Source organism: Carassius carassius, chromosome 43 (assembly GCF_963082965.1).
Source record: "Carassius carassius chromosome 43, fCarCar2.1, whole genome shotgun sequence".
Lineage (NCBI taxonomy): Eukaryota > Metazoa > Chordata > Actinopteri > Cypriniformes > Cyprinidae > Carassius > Carassius carassius.
This window is the reverse complement of record NC_081797.1, coordinates 14,111,355-14,126,604: the sequence shown is the minus strand read 5'-3', so window position 1 is coordinate 14,126,604 and position 15,250 is coordinate 14,111,355. Positions and strand designations below refer to the sequence as shown.

The 15,250-nt window shown below is 37.6% G+C and overlaps 1 protein-coding gene across 10 annotated transcripts in view; it reads left to right on the top strand.

Annotated features, from left to right (window-relative positions):
* The window catches only part of cadps2 (Ca++-dependent secretion activator 2), a 136,554-nt gene that overhangs the window by 9,197 nt on the left and 112,107 nt on the right, over positions 1–15,250 (top strand). For all 10 annotated transcript variants that reach the window (XM_059536974.1, XM_059536976.1, XM_059536975.1 and 7 more), the window contains exon 2: positions 14,253–14,366. In XM_059536974.1, coding sequence (XP_059392957.1) covers positions 14,253–14,366 — 114 coding nt within the window. The remainder of the gene's footprint in view (positions 1–14,252; positions 14,367–15,250) is intronic.

Below are 15,250 nucleotides of genomic sequence, written 5' to 3'. Positions count from 1 at the left end.
ATTCCACTTCAGTTTCCTCTTGGGCATGACCAGTTCATTTTTTAATTTTGCTCAACCCTGCCATTGTGTAGAAAGTGAACAAGAAGGAACTCTGGATAGATTTTTGTCTGACCCAGCTTGTAAGTTGAAAATATTTAGTCGAGAAACTTGATGTTTTGTGATCCAAAGCATTTTGTAGCATCATCAAGTTTGATTTATGTAGGTACAAGTATAAATACAGGAATGGCTACTCATACAGTATGTTTGGACTCTGCTAATATGAGTAGGAGTGTCTGCTGAATAACTAAATTTAAATGTGAATATCTGCCCACTGGGAGACTAATCTCTGTTTATGAGCCAGATTCCCTGCAGATGAGTGCTAGCTTCTGTCCTCACAAATTGTTTGCTTTCCTTTGCTTTACACTCTGACTGTCAAGTGGGCTGAGGCTTTTCTCTCTAGCTGTCTCACTGCATTTCTTTCATACCTTCTTCTCTCTGCATCCCTCCCTCTTAGTCTCTTTTCACCTTCATTTTTTCATCTGTTCATTGTTTCTCAGTTTTCTGAAGAGAAGCCCCATATGTTTGCGCTGATGTGCTCACTATTATGATAGTTTATCCATTTCTTGATGGCGAACAGCAGCCTGGAAATCACACTGATGGATGTCCCACTCATTCCTCCACATATGTCTAATCCCTTGGTACAGTCTTGTGCATAGTTTTCCTCTTGGCTTGTTTTCCTCTTCTGAATAGCTGTGTGATTTAGTTTATGTAAGCAGACTTGCCTCTGTTTCTCCACAGGAGATGAGTCCTTGACTCTGGCGGGGGAGATTGGCAGGCGGATGCCTCGCTGGAGGCAGAGTCCCATCTTCTTTGTCATATTTCCCTTCCCTTGTCAGTTTTGCTCTCCATAAGAAGCATATCTCCACACAGTGTTATGTAAGGCCGTCACCTTGCAGTGCAACGATAGGAAGTCACAGCGAGGTTCAGCAGGTGCTTACCTCACTTGGCACTCTGCTCTACGAGGCACGTTTAAGGCAAGTGCACTATGTAAAGGAAGTATTCAAACACTGACAGTTTGTGAGCGACTCACTGTTTGCAAGGAATCTGCAGGAAGGTTGTGACATTGCAGAAAAATCAGCTTTGTGCGAATCTTTACAGAACAGCAGGTGCATAATGAGGCAGTGTTGAGCGGCAGCAACTGAAATACAATTGTTGCGCTTGCCGAAATCTCTCGCATTGGGTAATTCCATTACCCACCTACCCACGTAATCTGCCTCCTCCTGAAAATGGTTCAGGCTCTACCAGAAGCCAAGCAGGAACATTGCAGAGTGGCGAAAGTGCAGAGCACATACAATCTATCAGCACTGCAATCTTATCTCTGTGGTGCGCCATTGTCGTCAATAATGATTTGTTTGTCCGGTATACAATGCTGTCCGGATATCCGTAATTCATCCTCCATCCCTATTAAATTGTGGTCTATTTCTTGAATGTGTTTTAGTCAGTCAGATTCTCTCTCTAATGATGCCCATAGGGTTTTTAACATGCTCGCCAAGCACTAGGGTGTTGCTTCTTATTTAGCCAATGGCAGATTTGTAATTGACAAGCTTTGTGTTTTATCTCAGTGTTAGGGAGTGTTTTATTTAGTTTCACTAGAGTTTGGTTGATGCAATGAATATCTGTTGAACCATCATGCCATTATTTGCTGAAATTCTAAATTTTTCTAAGTCTATTATTTTATAGTTCATATGTTGAAAAAATCATGAATAAACCGCTGCAGTTTAGAAGCAAATGCTCATTAAGTTGGGCAAACTGATCTCAGAACATCTGTTGTCTCAAAACTGAATCATTCCTACTGGTGCTACATGATAAGGTCTAGCCCACAGTCCTTTTTTGTGCCTTGAATATGACTTGATATGAATGCTGATCTGGAAGATTGTAATTCTTTATGTATCAAAGGCAATATAAGTATATTTGATTGAAGATGCATAACTTACAGCATTAAAACATCGTTACAAGCTTCCCAGGCATGTGTGTGTGTGTGTGTGTGTGTGTGTGTGTGTGTGTGTGTGTGTGTGTGTGTGTGTTTTCACTACTGATATAATAAACTGTGCTTGAAGTAGATCCTTTTATGTGAAATTGGGAATGACACTTTATATCAGTGATCATTCTGACTTTCATGCCTTATCCATCAGCTTGCACTATACGCTGATTCAGTTTTGTGTGTTACAGTATGTTTTAAACTCTTCCTCAATAAATGGTTGTACCTAAGGGTGTGCGATATGATGATTTTTGATCGTGGACGATAATAATGTCTCCATGATGTGCTTTAGGAAAAAATATCGTAGTATCGTGCTACAGCGCACATTCTATCAAGTGCAGTTCTGGCGCCTCCATGAAAGTGAAAGTGACGTGACATTCAGCCAAGTATGGTGACCCATACTCAGAATTTGTGCTCTGCATTTAACCCATCCGAAATGCACACACACACAGAGCAGTGAACACACACACTGTGAGCACACACCCGGAGCAGTGGGCAGCCATTTATGCTGCGGCGCCCGGGGAGCAGTTGGGGGTTCGATGCCTTGCTAAAGGGCACCTAAGTCGTGGTATTGAAGGTGGAGAGAGAACTGTACATGCACTCCCCCCACCCACAATTCCTGCCGGCCCGGGACTCGAACTCACAACCTTTCGATTGGGAGTCCGACTCTCTCACCATTAGGCCACGACTCCCCCACAACATATACTGTATATATAGTATCCATCATATACTGTATATATAGTCACTGTCACATTGTCCCAACCCTGTACTAATTTCTTTCTTGTGCTGAACATAAAAGAAGATATTTTGAAGAATGTGGGTAACCAAACAGTTGCTGGTCCACATTGAATTTGATAGCAAAAAAATACTATGGAAGTCATTGTGGACCAGCAACTGTTCCTCAAAATAGCATTTATGTTCAGAAGGTTTAAAACCACTTTTGAGTGAGTAAATGGTCATATAAAATAGGGCTGTGCGATTAATCGAAATCGAAATAAAATCGCGTTTTGAGTATGTGCGATTTCTAAATCGCTTGATAGCACTATTTTCTGTGGCCCCGACCTCCCGCAGTATGTTATCTGAACCAATCAGGATGCAGCACACCCAAGTGGAGCGCGAGAACAGAGCAGACTGGGCATATGCCTACCTCCAGGTTCACACACTGTCTGTGATGAAAAAAAAAATCCCTGAACACGGGTTTTATTATTATTTTTTTTTTATTATTATTTTTTTGTCATATGTCTAGATTTTGTTTGACATCTTTATTTAGTGATTATTTTGACTTAAGTCTGTTCTAGAGACATGTTACAACTTTTTGATAAAGCTCTCATTGGTTTTCTTTTGGAAATATGTTTCAAATTTATACTGAATGCATTTATGAATGTAAAGCGTGTCTGTGTGCGTCAAAATCGTGATTAAAATCGAAATCGCAAAATTGATCAAAAAATCTTGATAGGTTTTTCTTGTCCATATCGCACAGTAGTGTTGCACGGTGCAACGATACTTCAAAAGTATCGTGATTCTCGGAAATTAAAAACGTCACGATTCCTAAATTTATTAGTATCGATACTTCAAAGTATCTGCGTTCCAGATTTGTAATAGACGTATTTCATGTTGGTGTGTGCAACGCACGCTTCCAGTGCCTCTCTATGGACGTCTGTTTTTTCTCCTCACGCAAGCAGCAAAAAAGCTGCAGCTGTCATGTGACAAACAATACAGTGAGATGGCTGCATTAGTGGCTTTACTAAACTGATTTGGCTTTACTAAAATGTGTGCATAATCGCATTAAATAGTTTAAATAAGTTGTTCAGATGAACAAAGCACGAGGTTTTCTTGCATAATTAAGATTTTAATTGTTTGGTCAGACAGTTCATATATAATATTCACATTAATCGGGGATTAATCTTCTGAGTTCAGAAACATTGTTTAATATAATCGCTGTTCATGTTTTTATTCAAAGTTCAGAATCAAGATAAATTTATTACGCTTATGTTTCTTATGATAACTGTGATAATGCTGCTAAATGTATTCTTTTTTTACCTTAAATGTCATTGCTGTAATAATTTTTTTATATTTTATATTTCATATTTGGTTCAAATGTTTAATATATCTGCTGTTCATATGTTCATTTATTAGTGTGTTATATGATTAGAATGTTGTCCCGGTTTTAAAATAAAGCAGAGCAATGATATTTGAGAGTGTATTTTCCCTTTTCAGGAAAAGTATCGAAAAAGTATCGCATTCGGAATTCTTGACTAGGTATCGGTATCAAAACAATAATTTTGGTATCGTGACAACACTATCGCACAGCCCTAATATATAAAAAAAAAACTATGACAGAATTGACAGACAGTTGACAGAATTTTTATTTTTGGTGAAATATTTATCGTTAATAAAACAACAAAAAACTAAGAGAAAAATCACTCACTGCTCTTGACTGAAGAAATGTAATACAGTTGCTTTAGGAATCAGTTCATAGAGTATTTCATTTTTATATTTGTTCATTCAATTTCTTTAATGCTTCTGCTGAATACACACCTATTGTACCTGAAAATAAAGCACTGATTGTTTTATTTGTATATTATGTGTAGTTGTAATGTGTATCTTTGTCATTCTTTTATCTTTATTATTAAAAAATAAGAAAAAAGATTTTTATCTTAGCCCTCTTTGGCCTAAATATCTGCCATTCTTTGTTTTTTGTTACCTTGAACGGCTTTGTAAAATAGTAAAACCAACATGACAGAGAATTGTGATAAAATTGTGAATTGTGATATAAAAAAATTGTGATCAAAACGTTGCATTTTGCCCACCCCTAGTTGTACCCATAGGCAGATGCTTATTCACTTGAATGTGAGCTTGGTTTTTTTTTTTTTTTTTTTTTTTTTTTCAGATTTTAGAAATAGTCAATGTTTTATTCAATAACTGGTTAAAATTACTCAAAAGAATGCATTTTTTCAATTTGCCCTCCATTTCAAATCTAGTGCATGCCCATATTCCCAATTTGTTCATCTCAAACTGGCCAATGTCAGTAAGATCAGTATTTTGTTGGTTCACTGTTTAAATGATTACTCGCAGTTTCCTTTTTCCAGCTATTTGTGAGACCACTGAGATAAATATAATTTTAAGTATCAAAGTATCTTTTTCTTGTTCCACCTTCACACCCAATACAGATTTATTTGGTCATTGTAGTGACATGAAGTGGAGAGCCTTGAGTCTGATTAAGTAAAGAGCTAGAAAATCAAGGCTTCATAGAGGGATTGAGATATGTGAGAAGAGTGTAGTTCAGGATATTGAGGGGTTGACAAGGCCACTTTGAAGAGTGACAAAAGGTTGAGAGCATGAGGAGGAACAAGGGCTTGTCAGGGGACTTAGGTCAAAAGCATAATTGCAATTTCCTTATCTGGGTTACTGTTCTCGCATTTGGCAGCATTTTGCCCGAGGATGCACCAGGAAGCTCCCTCTTCCCTCCTGCATCATGTTTTGCGTGACTCAGAATAGTACCAGAATGGGGGCCGAAAATGGATAACGAGGAGGAGTGAAGAGATCGAGGAAGCGGATGCGGTTGAATGAGAGGAGGTGAAAGTGAGCAATCGGCCATAAAGGACATCTGTATGCAGATAAATGTGCCTCAGTCACCACCTACGTACCTTTCAGAGACAGCATGCCAATACATCACTTCAACGAGGGACCATCTCTGTTACCGAGATGCTGGAAACCAATAAGCAGAAATTTGAATGCGGTCCACTCTGAAAAGCAATAGTGTACCCAGCTACGATTATTCCCATTTGATCGCCTAGACATAAACCAGATCTAACGTGGTAAACCAGCGAGACCCTGTTAAAAAATCTAGTGTCTCCTCAATTCGCGGCAATGGGAAGGAGTATTTTCGAGTCTTGGCATTTAGCTAACGTGAGTCTATGCACATGCGGAAAACACACTCTGGAATTCCAAAAGGAGAGCCCTTACCTGTCCCTGCTCCTCGTCCGACAACCCTTGCAATTCTACATTTTTAATGTGCCCTGCTTCTGATGCAAAGATCGTGTCACAGGTCGCTATCTGAGCATTAGCCAGTGATACCTCGGTCAGCCCGACAGGTGAATCAACTAGACACACTTCCCACAACCTCCCAAGAATGGTTGTGGGATATAAAACAGCATCAAGAACACCAACATTAACGACGGGCACCGAAACTGTACCACCCTTAACACGCACTAAAGAAGGGGAGGCTAATAAGCCAGCTGGCAACCCAGTCTCAAGGGGCTCGAATAACACGATCTTATCACGAAATATGGATGAGCATGTTGCAGTTACGAACTTTAGGGTGACCCTTTCTCTCAGCACTGCACGAGGTCCCAGCGTGTCTCTCTCTCTCTCTCTCTGTGGTGTCCCGGCTTATATCCATTCTCTCCACGCCAATTACGTTTATCCGCATCTAAAATCTCTCCTCAGCCACACTGCTGGACATAAGCATCTGTTAAAATCTGTTATCTTTGTTAGTTTGACATGTTCACTGACAGCTGATTAATGACCGTTGCCATCAAATTTGACCAGAAGATTGTTTCAGAAGATTTTGCACAAAGTCCTGCGGTGTGACTTCTCCAAAAAAAAACGTCAAATTGTCTTCGTTTTTCAAGACAAGCCAAGATCAGATTTAATGCTTGATTTTTTTTCAAAACTCCAGCACTCCCGTCCCCCACTCATGGAATTCCTATGACATATTGCCTTTGCTATAATAAACACTGGTTGTGCTGACATTAATGACATCTGAGATCCCACAGTTTGACATGATCACCATGTTTGTACAGTCTGACAAGCAACAGTCGTATAGAACTATTGTAAATGGTGCAGTGTGCATCCAGCTTTAAGGTCCCATCCCATGTTTTGTTGTCCACTGGAACTGTTGGCAGAACTATCAACATCAAGGTACACAACAGTTCAACATATTTTACAGGCTTTACATCTGTTTCTTGACACTTTTTTTAAGTCAGATTGCACCTTTAGAATCATCAATCAAGACAAAAAGCCAGAATCAAGTCCAGCAGAAAAGCACAGAACCTTCAGAAAACCTTGTTCGATTCTCTCAACAAGTTATGACACATTCTCAAAGCAATGTGAGGTTTCGGAAATAAGCAGGAACAGCTGAAAACATTGTGTGGGCGTGTAAACGTAATACACCACACAGCATGCAGCTCTTTATCAGTGGTGAGCAGAGAGCAGCTTCAGGGCAACGCGAATCGTGACAGACCTGTAGGACAGCAAGATGCACTGTGGTACCTCTCCCCTGCTGTTAGCCACAGCACCTTCACTGTGAGTTCCCATGGGAAAGGACCAGCGAAATCCAAACATGACACAAGGAATCAGCGGTTTCACTTTAGCAGATGGTGAAACACAATAGGAAGGGACAAACACTTTGCATGAAGACTAGATCTTACCTTAAAAGTAAACTTCACTTTCAGATATATAAAATTGGTTTGACTTGGTGGCAGACTTATTGATAGTGTTTGGATTTCTGGGGGAGTTTTCAAGCAAGCTTCAGTGCCAGTCTGTCATCACATCTCCTGTCCACATCCATGTGTGTCAAACCACTGACAGCACTGTCAGGCTGTTTGTCAAGATAATTAGATATGACATGACACATCATCTTGTGAGCTTTGACCGGTAGTATATATAGTATATACCTACTTTATATTTACTCATGGTGCTGCTTTTGGTACTTTTGTTGTGGTTATCCTCCCACTGCATTCTACCAGTCGAGCTATTTTCAGTCAGGCATTTGTTTGGGATCCTATCATTTGAGGCTAGTTCTTAATTGTTGGCCTGGAGAGCTATTCTGTTTCATGTAGTGTCTCCATCAACTGCAACCTAATTGTGCCACTAGTTAGAAACCCTCTCATCTTTGAAATAATAGCCATGGGGGAGATGTTTTCCTTTTTTCTTTTATTTTCCATCTTCAATATCATTCAGCCTATAGCTCGTCTCATCTGAATCTCTGATCTCTGTCTTTGTTCCCTGCTGTCTCTTTTTCTCTGTAAATGTCTTCAACTTTCTCTTTGCAAGTCACTCCCACCTATTCTTCTGAGTTCTGTCCTACTTGATTTATGTAAAGTCAATATGAAATCAGATTTGACACTGTTTACTTTTTCCTTGTCTTATTGTGCCCTTCTGAGTATTTTATTTTAAAGGAAAACATCTTTGTAATGTTTTATCATAGTACTTCTCTTCTGACAAAACTTTACTTCTGGCATGTTGCCTACAAAGTCTGTCTGAAGTTTAAAATCATCGGTTACCCGTAAGCCAATCACATAACATTTGGTTATGACGTATGTTATGTGTGTTAAATCGGTAACAGTTGATAAATTTAACTTTTCTCAAAACATGTCACGATTAGGGCCACAACATCACTTCCATTTAAAAAGTAAAACAAACACTCTGCGAATAGCATTCCATGTCTCCATGTCCACGTCACGGCTCTCAGCCTGCCCTCTGTTCCTTGATTGGCTGGCTGTTTTGAGGCCAGAGGAAAACTGGGAGATAGGTCACTATCTCAGACTGAGTACAGAAGTGAAATGAACTGAAACTGAGCGAAAGTACGAAGTCTGACATAGTCAGGCTACACAAATGCATCAATTCGCTTCAGAAGGCCTTTATTAACCTCCCAGAGCCATGTGAAGCACTTTTTTATGATAGATGAATGCACTTTATTTTGCTTCAAAATCTCAACCTCTATTCACTGCCATTACAAAGCTTGGAAGAGCCAGGACATTTTTTAAATGGAACTCAGATTGTATTTGTCTGAAAGAAGAAAGTCGTATACACTGAAGATTATTTGAGGGTAAATCATAAGGTAATTTTTCATTTTTGGGTGAACTATCCCATTAAACAATGACAGGAAATGTCTGCATAAACAACAAGCCAGAGAATTTCCTTCCTGACCTGAGGTCACTGGCAGAACATGGGTCTGGTAACATTCACTTAGAAAGCAATCATGCAGACCTTTCAGAAAGTTTGGTTTGTTGTTACCCTCCAATATTGAGGTTTACAAAACTCCAAACCTAAATGTAGGCACACTTTGGTTTGAGTGGCTATTTGATGCCATTTAGCAATGAGTTTCCACTAATGGGCTTGAACAAAGGCTCGTGGCAGAGACAGGAGCAGCTATCAGGGTTGTTAGCTCTGCATGTTGTTCTGTGATGAATGTCTGCAGCGTTTCTTCTCCATTAGCTCCCAATGGTGCCGGTGGGAATCACTGTCGTATACACATACACACGTGCTCTCCTCACTCTTTATTGCTCTCTTTGTTTTTGTCTCTTTCTTAGTTTTTTGGCTAGTTGATCCTTATTGGAATTGCTAGGGGTGGATGTTTGTTTAGGAAAAACTCATTCACAGGTAGACATGAGCTTATTGTGGAGTGGAGGAAGCTTGTGAGATAGCTTCTGACTGAACTAAATCCTTTTTCTTTAACAAAGTCAAATGTAACACTCTTGTGTTGTGAGTCTCTAGTAATTGCTCAGATGGCAGGGATATAAACTTAAATCATAGACTGTGTTCAGCATGGCATACTACTATATTACTATTTTTGATGTATATAATATTTATACTGCACATGGCATGCATTTTTTATATTTTTTTAATGGGACATCTGGATAATCTAATTTGCTAAAAATGTGCAAAGAACAATAGAGATGGATGTGCTGGACACTGTATTTAAAGCAGTTTGTTTATTTGTTTTTAAGTTATGTCAGCTCAACATTTCATTGAAATCTCATACATTAATTTCATTCTTTTTTTATATATTATTTTTAAAAATAAAAATGGTAATAAATGGAAAATAAGTAAGTTGATATTCAACTGTATTTTTTAGATAGACTGCGTACACTGAATTAACATGCACTTTAGGTCATATGAAGTTGTTTGATAACATATTTTTACTTTACAAATAGTTGTAGTGTAGGATGCTATGGAGTATAATTTTACAGTCTAACTTCCTGGCTGTAATATCTCCTTAATCTGATGTTTGATTGTAGATGGTTTTGTTTTGCGAAAGTGTTATCTAATATTACATACTGGTGTTTCAGTGAAGAGATGCAGTGAGGCATGTTTGTTGAAGGAGAGGTGAGTGTGTGTTTGATCAGTAGGAGGAGTGTATGTTTGTCAAGGCTTGGGACGAGAGTTCCAGGTGACACCTGTTCCCTGACAGTCTTGTGGACCTAGTGATACTTGATATGTGGGAATGAAGGAAAAGTTACCATTTTTCATCAGCGATTACTATACATCATGATAGTCTTTTAGATAGTTCACCTTAAAATTGAAAATTGTCATTGACTCACTCTCTTGTCGTTTCAAACCTGTATGAGTTTCTTTCTTATGTTGAACACAAAAGAAGATATTTGGAAGAATGTCAGTAATCGAACAGTTGTTGGTCCCCCTTGACTTCCACCAACAACTCTTTGGTACTTCAAAATTCTTCAAAATATCTTATTTTGTGTTCAACGTAAGAAAGAAATGTATACAGGTTTGTAACACCATGAAGATGAGTAAATCATAACCGAAAATTTTTAAAATTGTATCTTTTATAGAATTTTGACTTGTTAGCTTGAAATACTTCAGACATATTTCTAGTCTAAAAGATGATCTGAATGTCTGTACTCATCAAGGAAGGGTGGCAGCTGGTATTCATTTCATGATTGGTGTTTTACCCTTTGCTGCTGATATAAAAAAAAAAAGCAGAAAGTGACTTGCTGCAGCAGCCAGGCAGGTCCTTGGAAGCCACGCAGTGGATGATGTTGCCATGACGATGTGAAGGGGTTGTCATGTTCAAGGAGTGGCAAAAGCAAAATGCCATCAATGGAAGGAGAACAAAAGAAAAATAAATTTTAAGGATGGGAAAATGGAGACCATCTGTATAACAGGTTTGTGATATAATAGCAGAAGAAACAAAAAGAAACCCATATACACACACACACACACTAGAACCCTTTGAGAGCATTAATGATGTTTACTAAGTGCTTTGGTTGTGTTTTTGGGTGGGTGTGTGAACTAGAGTAAACCTGAACTCTAAGGCTAAAATTATTTCGCCCACCACAGTCACTATTTGAGAGATTTTCCCTTAGCTGATGTTTTTGCCTTTTAGCGCCACAAACCAGTAAACTTTTGATTTCTGTCCATCTCATGAGAATTACCTCTCCAGCAACCAGGTTGTCCTAGGCTGATTTTACAGTACACTTGCCTTGGAAAAAATTAAGTTTGATTTTATACCACAATATCGGGTTGACAATCCAACACAGTACTTTTGGCCGTGATAATTGTGTTGTGCAAATCTAGTATCTTGATTAAAGGGTCGACGATGTATCGTTTTTGCAGATTAACCGGTACCGAATAGTTATGTACAAATAAATAGCAGCTATTTAATTGCGACTAACAGCGAGTTTAATTTTCCATTTTTCACTATTTCCATGTTTTTTTTTATTATTTGTTTTCATGAACCCTTCTGGAGACCATTACAGTATACTGTAAAAAATACTATAATGCTTTTTACACAGAAGTCATGCTATTTTATGCTATTACATGCTAGTCAATGCTGTTTAAGCTTCTTCTTCTTCTGAGACAATTTCTGGTTGCCAGTCTTATCTGACTTATTATTTTCTGATGAAAATTTGACTTATGAAACTGACGATCAAAACTATGAAAAGTCCCATAGACTTTCATTGAGCGTGTCAAAACTTTCGTACAATAAGACTTATAGAGTGTTTAAGCCATCTGTCATTCAAAGTGCATGCTTTATCAACTCTTCTTTTTACTGGGAATTTAACCCATGATCGTAGTGGTGTTAGCACCGGGCTCTGCTGTTCAAACTACAGGAAGGCAGTTATTGGCGCTGAATTATTTGAAATAACGCAATATCAATATTTATTAGTGCTGTCAAGCGATTAATTGCGATTTAAAGTTTTTATGTACATAATATGTGTGTGTACTGTGTATATTTATGTATATATAAATTCACACACATACACTATATATTTAGAAAATATTTACATGTGTATATATTCATATTTATATAATTTATTATATATATTTGATATATAAGCAACGTATTCTTAAAAATATACATGCATATGTATTTATATATACTGTACATAATAAATATACACAGTACATGCACATTATGCGTGTACTGTGTATATTAAAAAAACTTTTTTTTTTTTTTGGATGTGATTAATCGTTTGACAGCACTAATATTTATTTATCAGCAGTACTGATATATTGCAACAGTCTCATCCATACTTTCATCACTTTTTTTCTTTGCCTCTCACTCCATGCAGGTGTGTGGGATATTAAGAGCAACTGAAATGGTTGCATTGCCTTGCAAAGAAGAGAGAGTGAATTGCTGGCTCACAAAGAGACAAGGCCGAATCGATCACAACTGAAAGTGAATAAGCCATCGAAAGCGAGACCGCAGCGAGTGCTACATGGAGGAAATGCAAGCAGTGTGCTGTAGCTTGGTGCTGATGACATAGACACGTGGTCTATTGCACTTATTACTGACCACCTCTGGTTAAAGCTCTTAAAGATAGCATCTGCAGCCAGAAACATATTCACAACATTGTAAACAACTCTTGCTACAGTATGTGTTTGAATCTGCATGGGATCTGTTTGTATTTAGAAACGGATGTGCACTAGAATGCTAATTCAAAGATTTCATGAGGCATAGCTTCAGATGTTCGACAGATTCATGTTATCAAATTAAGGATATCCCGTAGGTTGCAACAAATTGGTGGGAATTTTAGAATTTACAGTGTTTGTAAAGCCGTTGACTGTCGTAGCACATTTAATGGCTGTTGCATTCGCCTGTGGGCTTACCATGCATTTGACAGGAAGGAAAATAAACAGATCATTTTGCTACAAAACTTCACTGCTTACTCTATTATGATGCATCTTGAATTTCTAAAAAAATGTTTATATAATAGTGTTTACATCTGAAATTACTGTTCATGTCCTTAGAATTATGTGCATCAAGAGTGATCTGTGAGACAGGTCTGCAACTTGTATCTTTACATGGTTTATGTGCAAACACATCTGACTTTCATTCATCGTTTATGCTTTGTACAACATATGAACATTTTCTACTGAAAATATATAGGAGAAAATCTGATTATGTATCTAAAAGCACATTCAAAAATTTGGGTTTGGAAAGATGTTTTAATGCTTTTGAAAGAAAGATCTTATGCTCACCAAGTTTGCATTCATCTGATCAAAATTACAGTAAAAACTGTAATAGTGTGAAACATAAAAATTTAAATACATTTTATATTTTAATATATTTTAAAATATATTAAGAATTTCCAGCATCACGTGATCCTTCAGAAATCATTTTAATATGCTGACTTGAGAACGCAATAAGCATTTCTAATTATCAGTGTTTAAAACAATTGTGCTGCTTATTATTATTGTGGGAACCATAAAACCGCTACATGCGTATTTGTGTTGTTGCACAGTTACCCAACGGTTTCTTCTGTTTCCAACTCAAGACAAAGTCTCTGCCAATGCCGTTTTCAAAATGGCCATCCTGGATGTCAATTTATGATGAGTCATAACTATGATTATGGCTAAGAAAAGCAGTTAACAGTCTTGATTTTTTTTTAAGCAGCCTCCTTTCATGCTCCCTGTGGGTAAATTTGATTAGAACTAACCCCCTCCAAACAACATCAAAGGCTATGACTAATGTTTTTTCTTTTCTTTTTTTCTCAAGCAAAATTTAGTTTTTTCTGAAGAAAAATATTGCTATTTTAAAATAAAGATGTTTTTCCTCTAAAACATTATCGATGCATTTGTTCTGTAGTTCCTGCTGGTTTTACATCAGCTTTGGAAGCACATTAAAGGATGGGAAAATAATTGTGTTTTTCCACTTGTTATTCATTACCAAAACATCAATAACTCACTGCGGAAACAACATTTATGAATACAAACAAGTAAAATGAGGATATTTGTACTCATGGAAAGACATTTTCATGTGCTTTAAAAGTGAACTGCAGTTAAAGAATAACATAATTTAACAGAACATGCCATTTTTATATAGACACATACTTAACAGAATTGTGTTGCATACTTAGTGTTGCCAGAAGAGGTGCAACAGTGAGCATTATCATAAACTCTGTTTTCCTATAGTTAGTTATTTGTGCTAAAGAAAATGAGATGCCACAAATAGAACTCTTGTTTTTTTTCTCTTTTCTGTTTTCAGCTGAACAAGCAGCAGCTGCAGGTGCTGAAGGAGCGTTTCCAGGCCTTCTTGAAAGGAGAGATGCAGATCGTCGCAGATGAGGCTTTCTGCAACGCTGTGCGCAGTTACTATGAGGCAAGACTCTTTGCTTTTCATTTCTATTTCAAATAGACTTTAAAAGCCTTTGGCCGTTAAGGATGTGACCAAAATGTTTACAGATGGAGTTTTCATGAGGAACGAACTTCACAACCATTAAAAACTTGTTTTATATACAGTACACCATTGTTGTAAATAAAACAAAAGACTATTGATGTGTTTTACAAAAAAAACAACATTTAATTTAATGTGTGCCATTTTTTTGTTGAGTTCTCACTTGAGGAACTTTTTGGAAGTAGTAGGTCCTCCAGGTACTTTTCTCCAACTATTGAATGCTATGAATTCTGACAGACTAGTATTTTCAAAATACTGTTTGTGCCTACTACTGTATATAGTAAGGGCCTAGGCATATTCAGACATTTATCAGTTGGACTGCTTATACAGTATGTGTGTAAGAAGTGTGGGAAATAAACAGTTAGCAGATGCATCTGTATTTACAGCATAGCTGACTGGCTGTCCTCTTTTCACTTGAATTTTCAACCTAACACAAAGATATATCTCTGCCAAATCTCTTGCTCAAATCCGGTGAAGGAAATGTGCTTTTTAAGTGCCTTTTTTTAAATTTTGGGGATGTTGTCTGAAAGCAAGTGTGACTAAAGGCTGGAATACACCACATGACTGTTTTTATGATGATTTTAAAACATTAGGCATCATGCAATTGCTGAATTTGTAAACGCTTACAGAGAAAACTGGCACCATACACTAAATGACTGAGAATCACACACTACCAGATTGTCAAAGCATTCTGTACATGACAAACCCATGCAGAAGCACGTCTTGCTGTTAGATGCATGACAAATGAAAAAAAACAAACAAACAAACAAAAATATATATCCCAGATCCAAGAAGAGAGTTCCTACAGG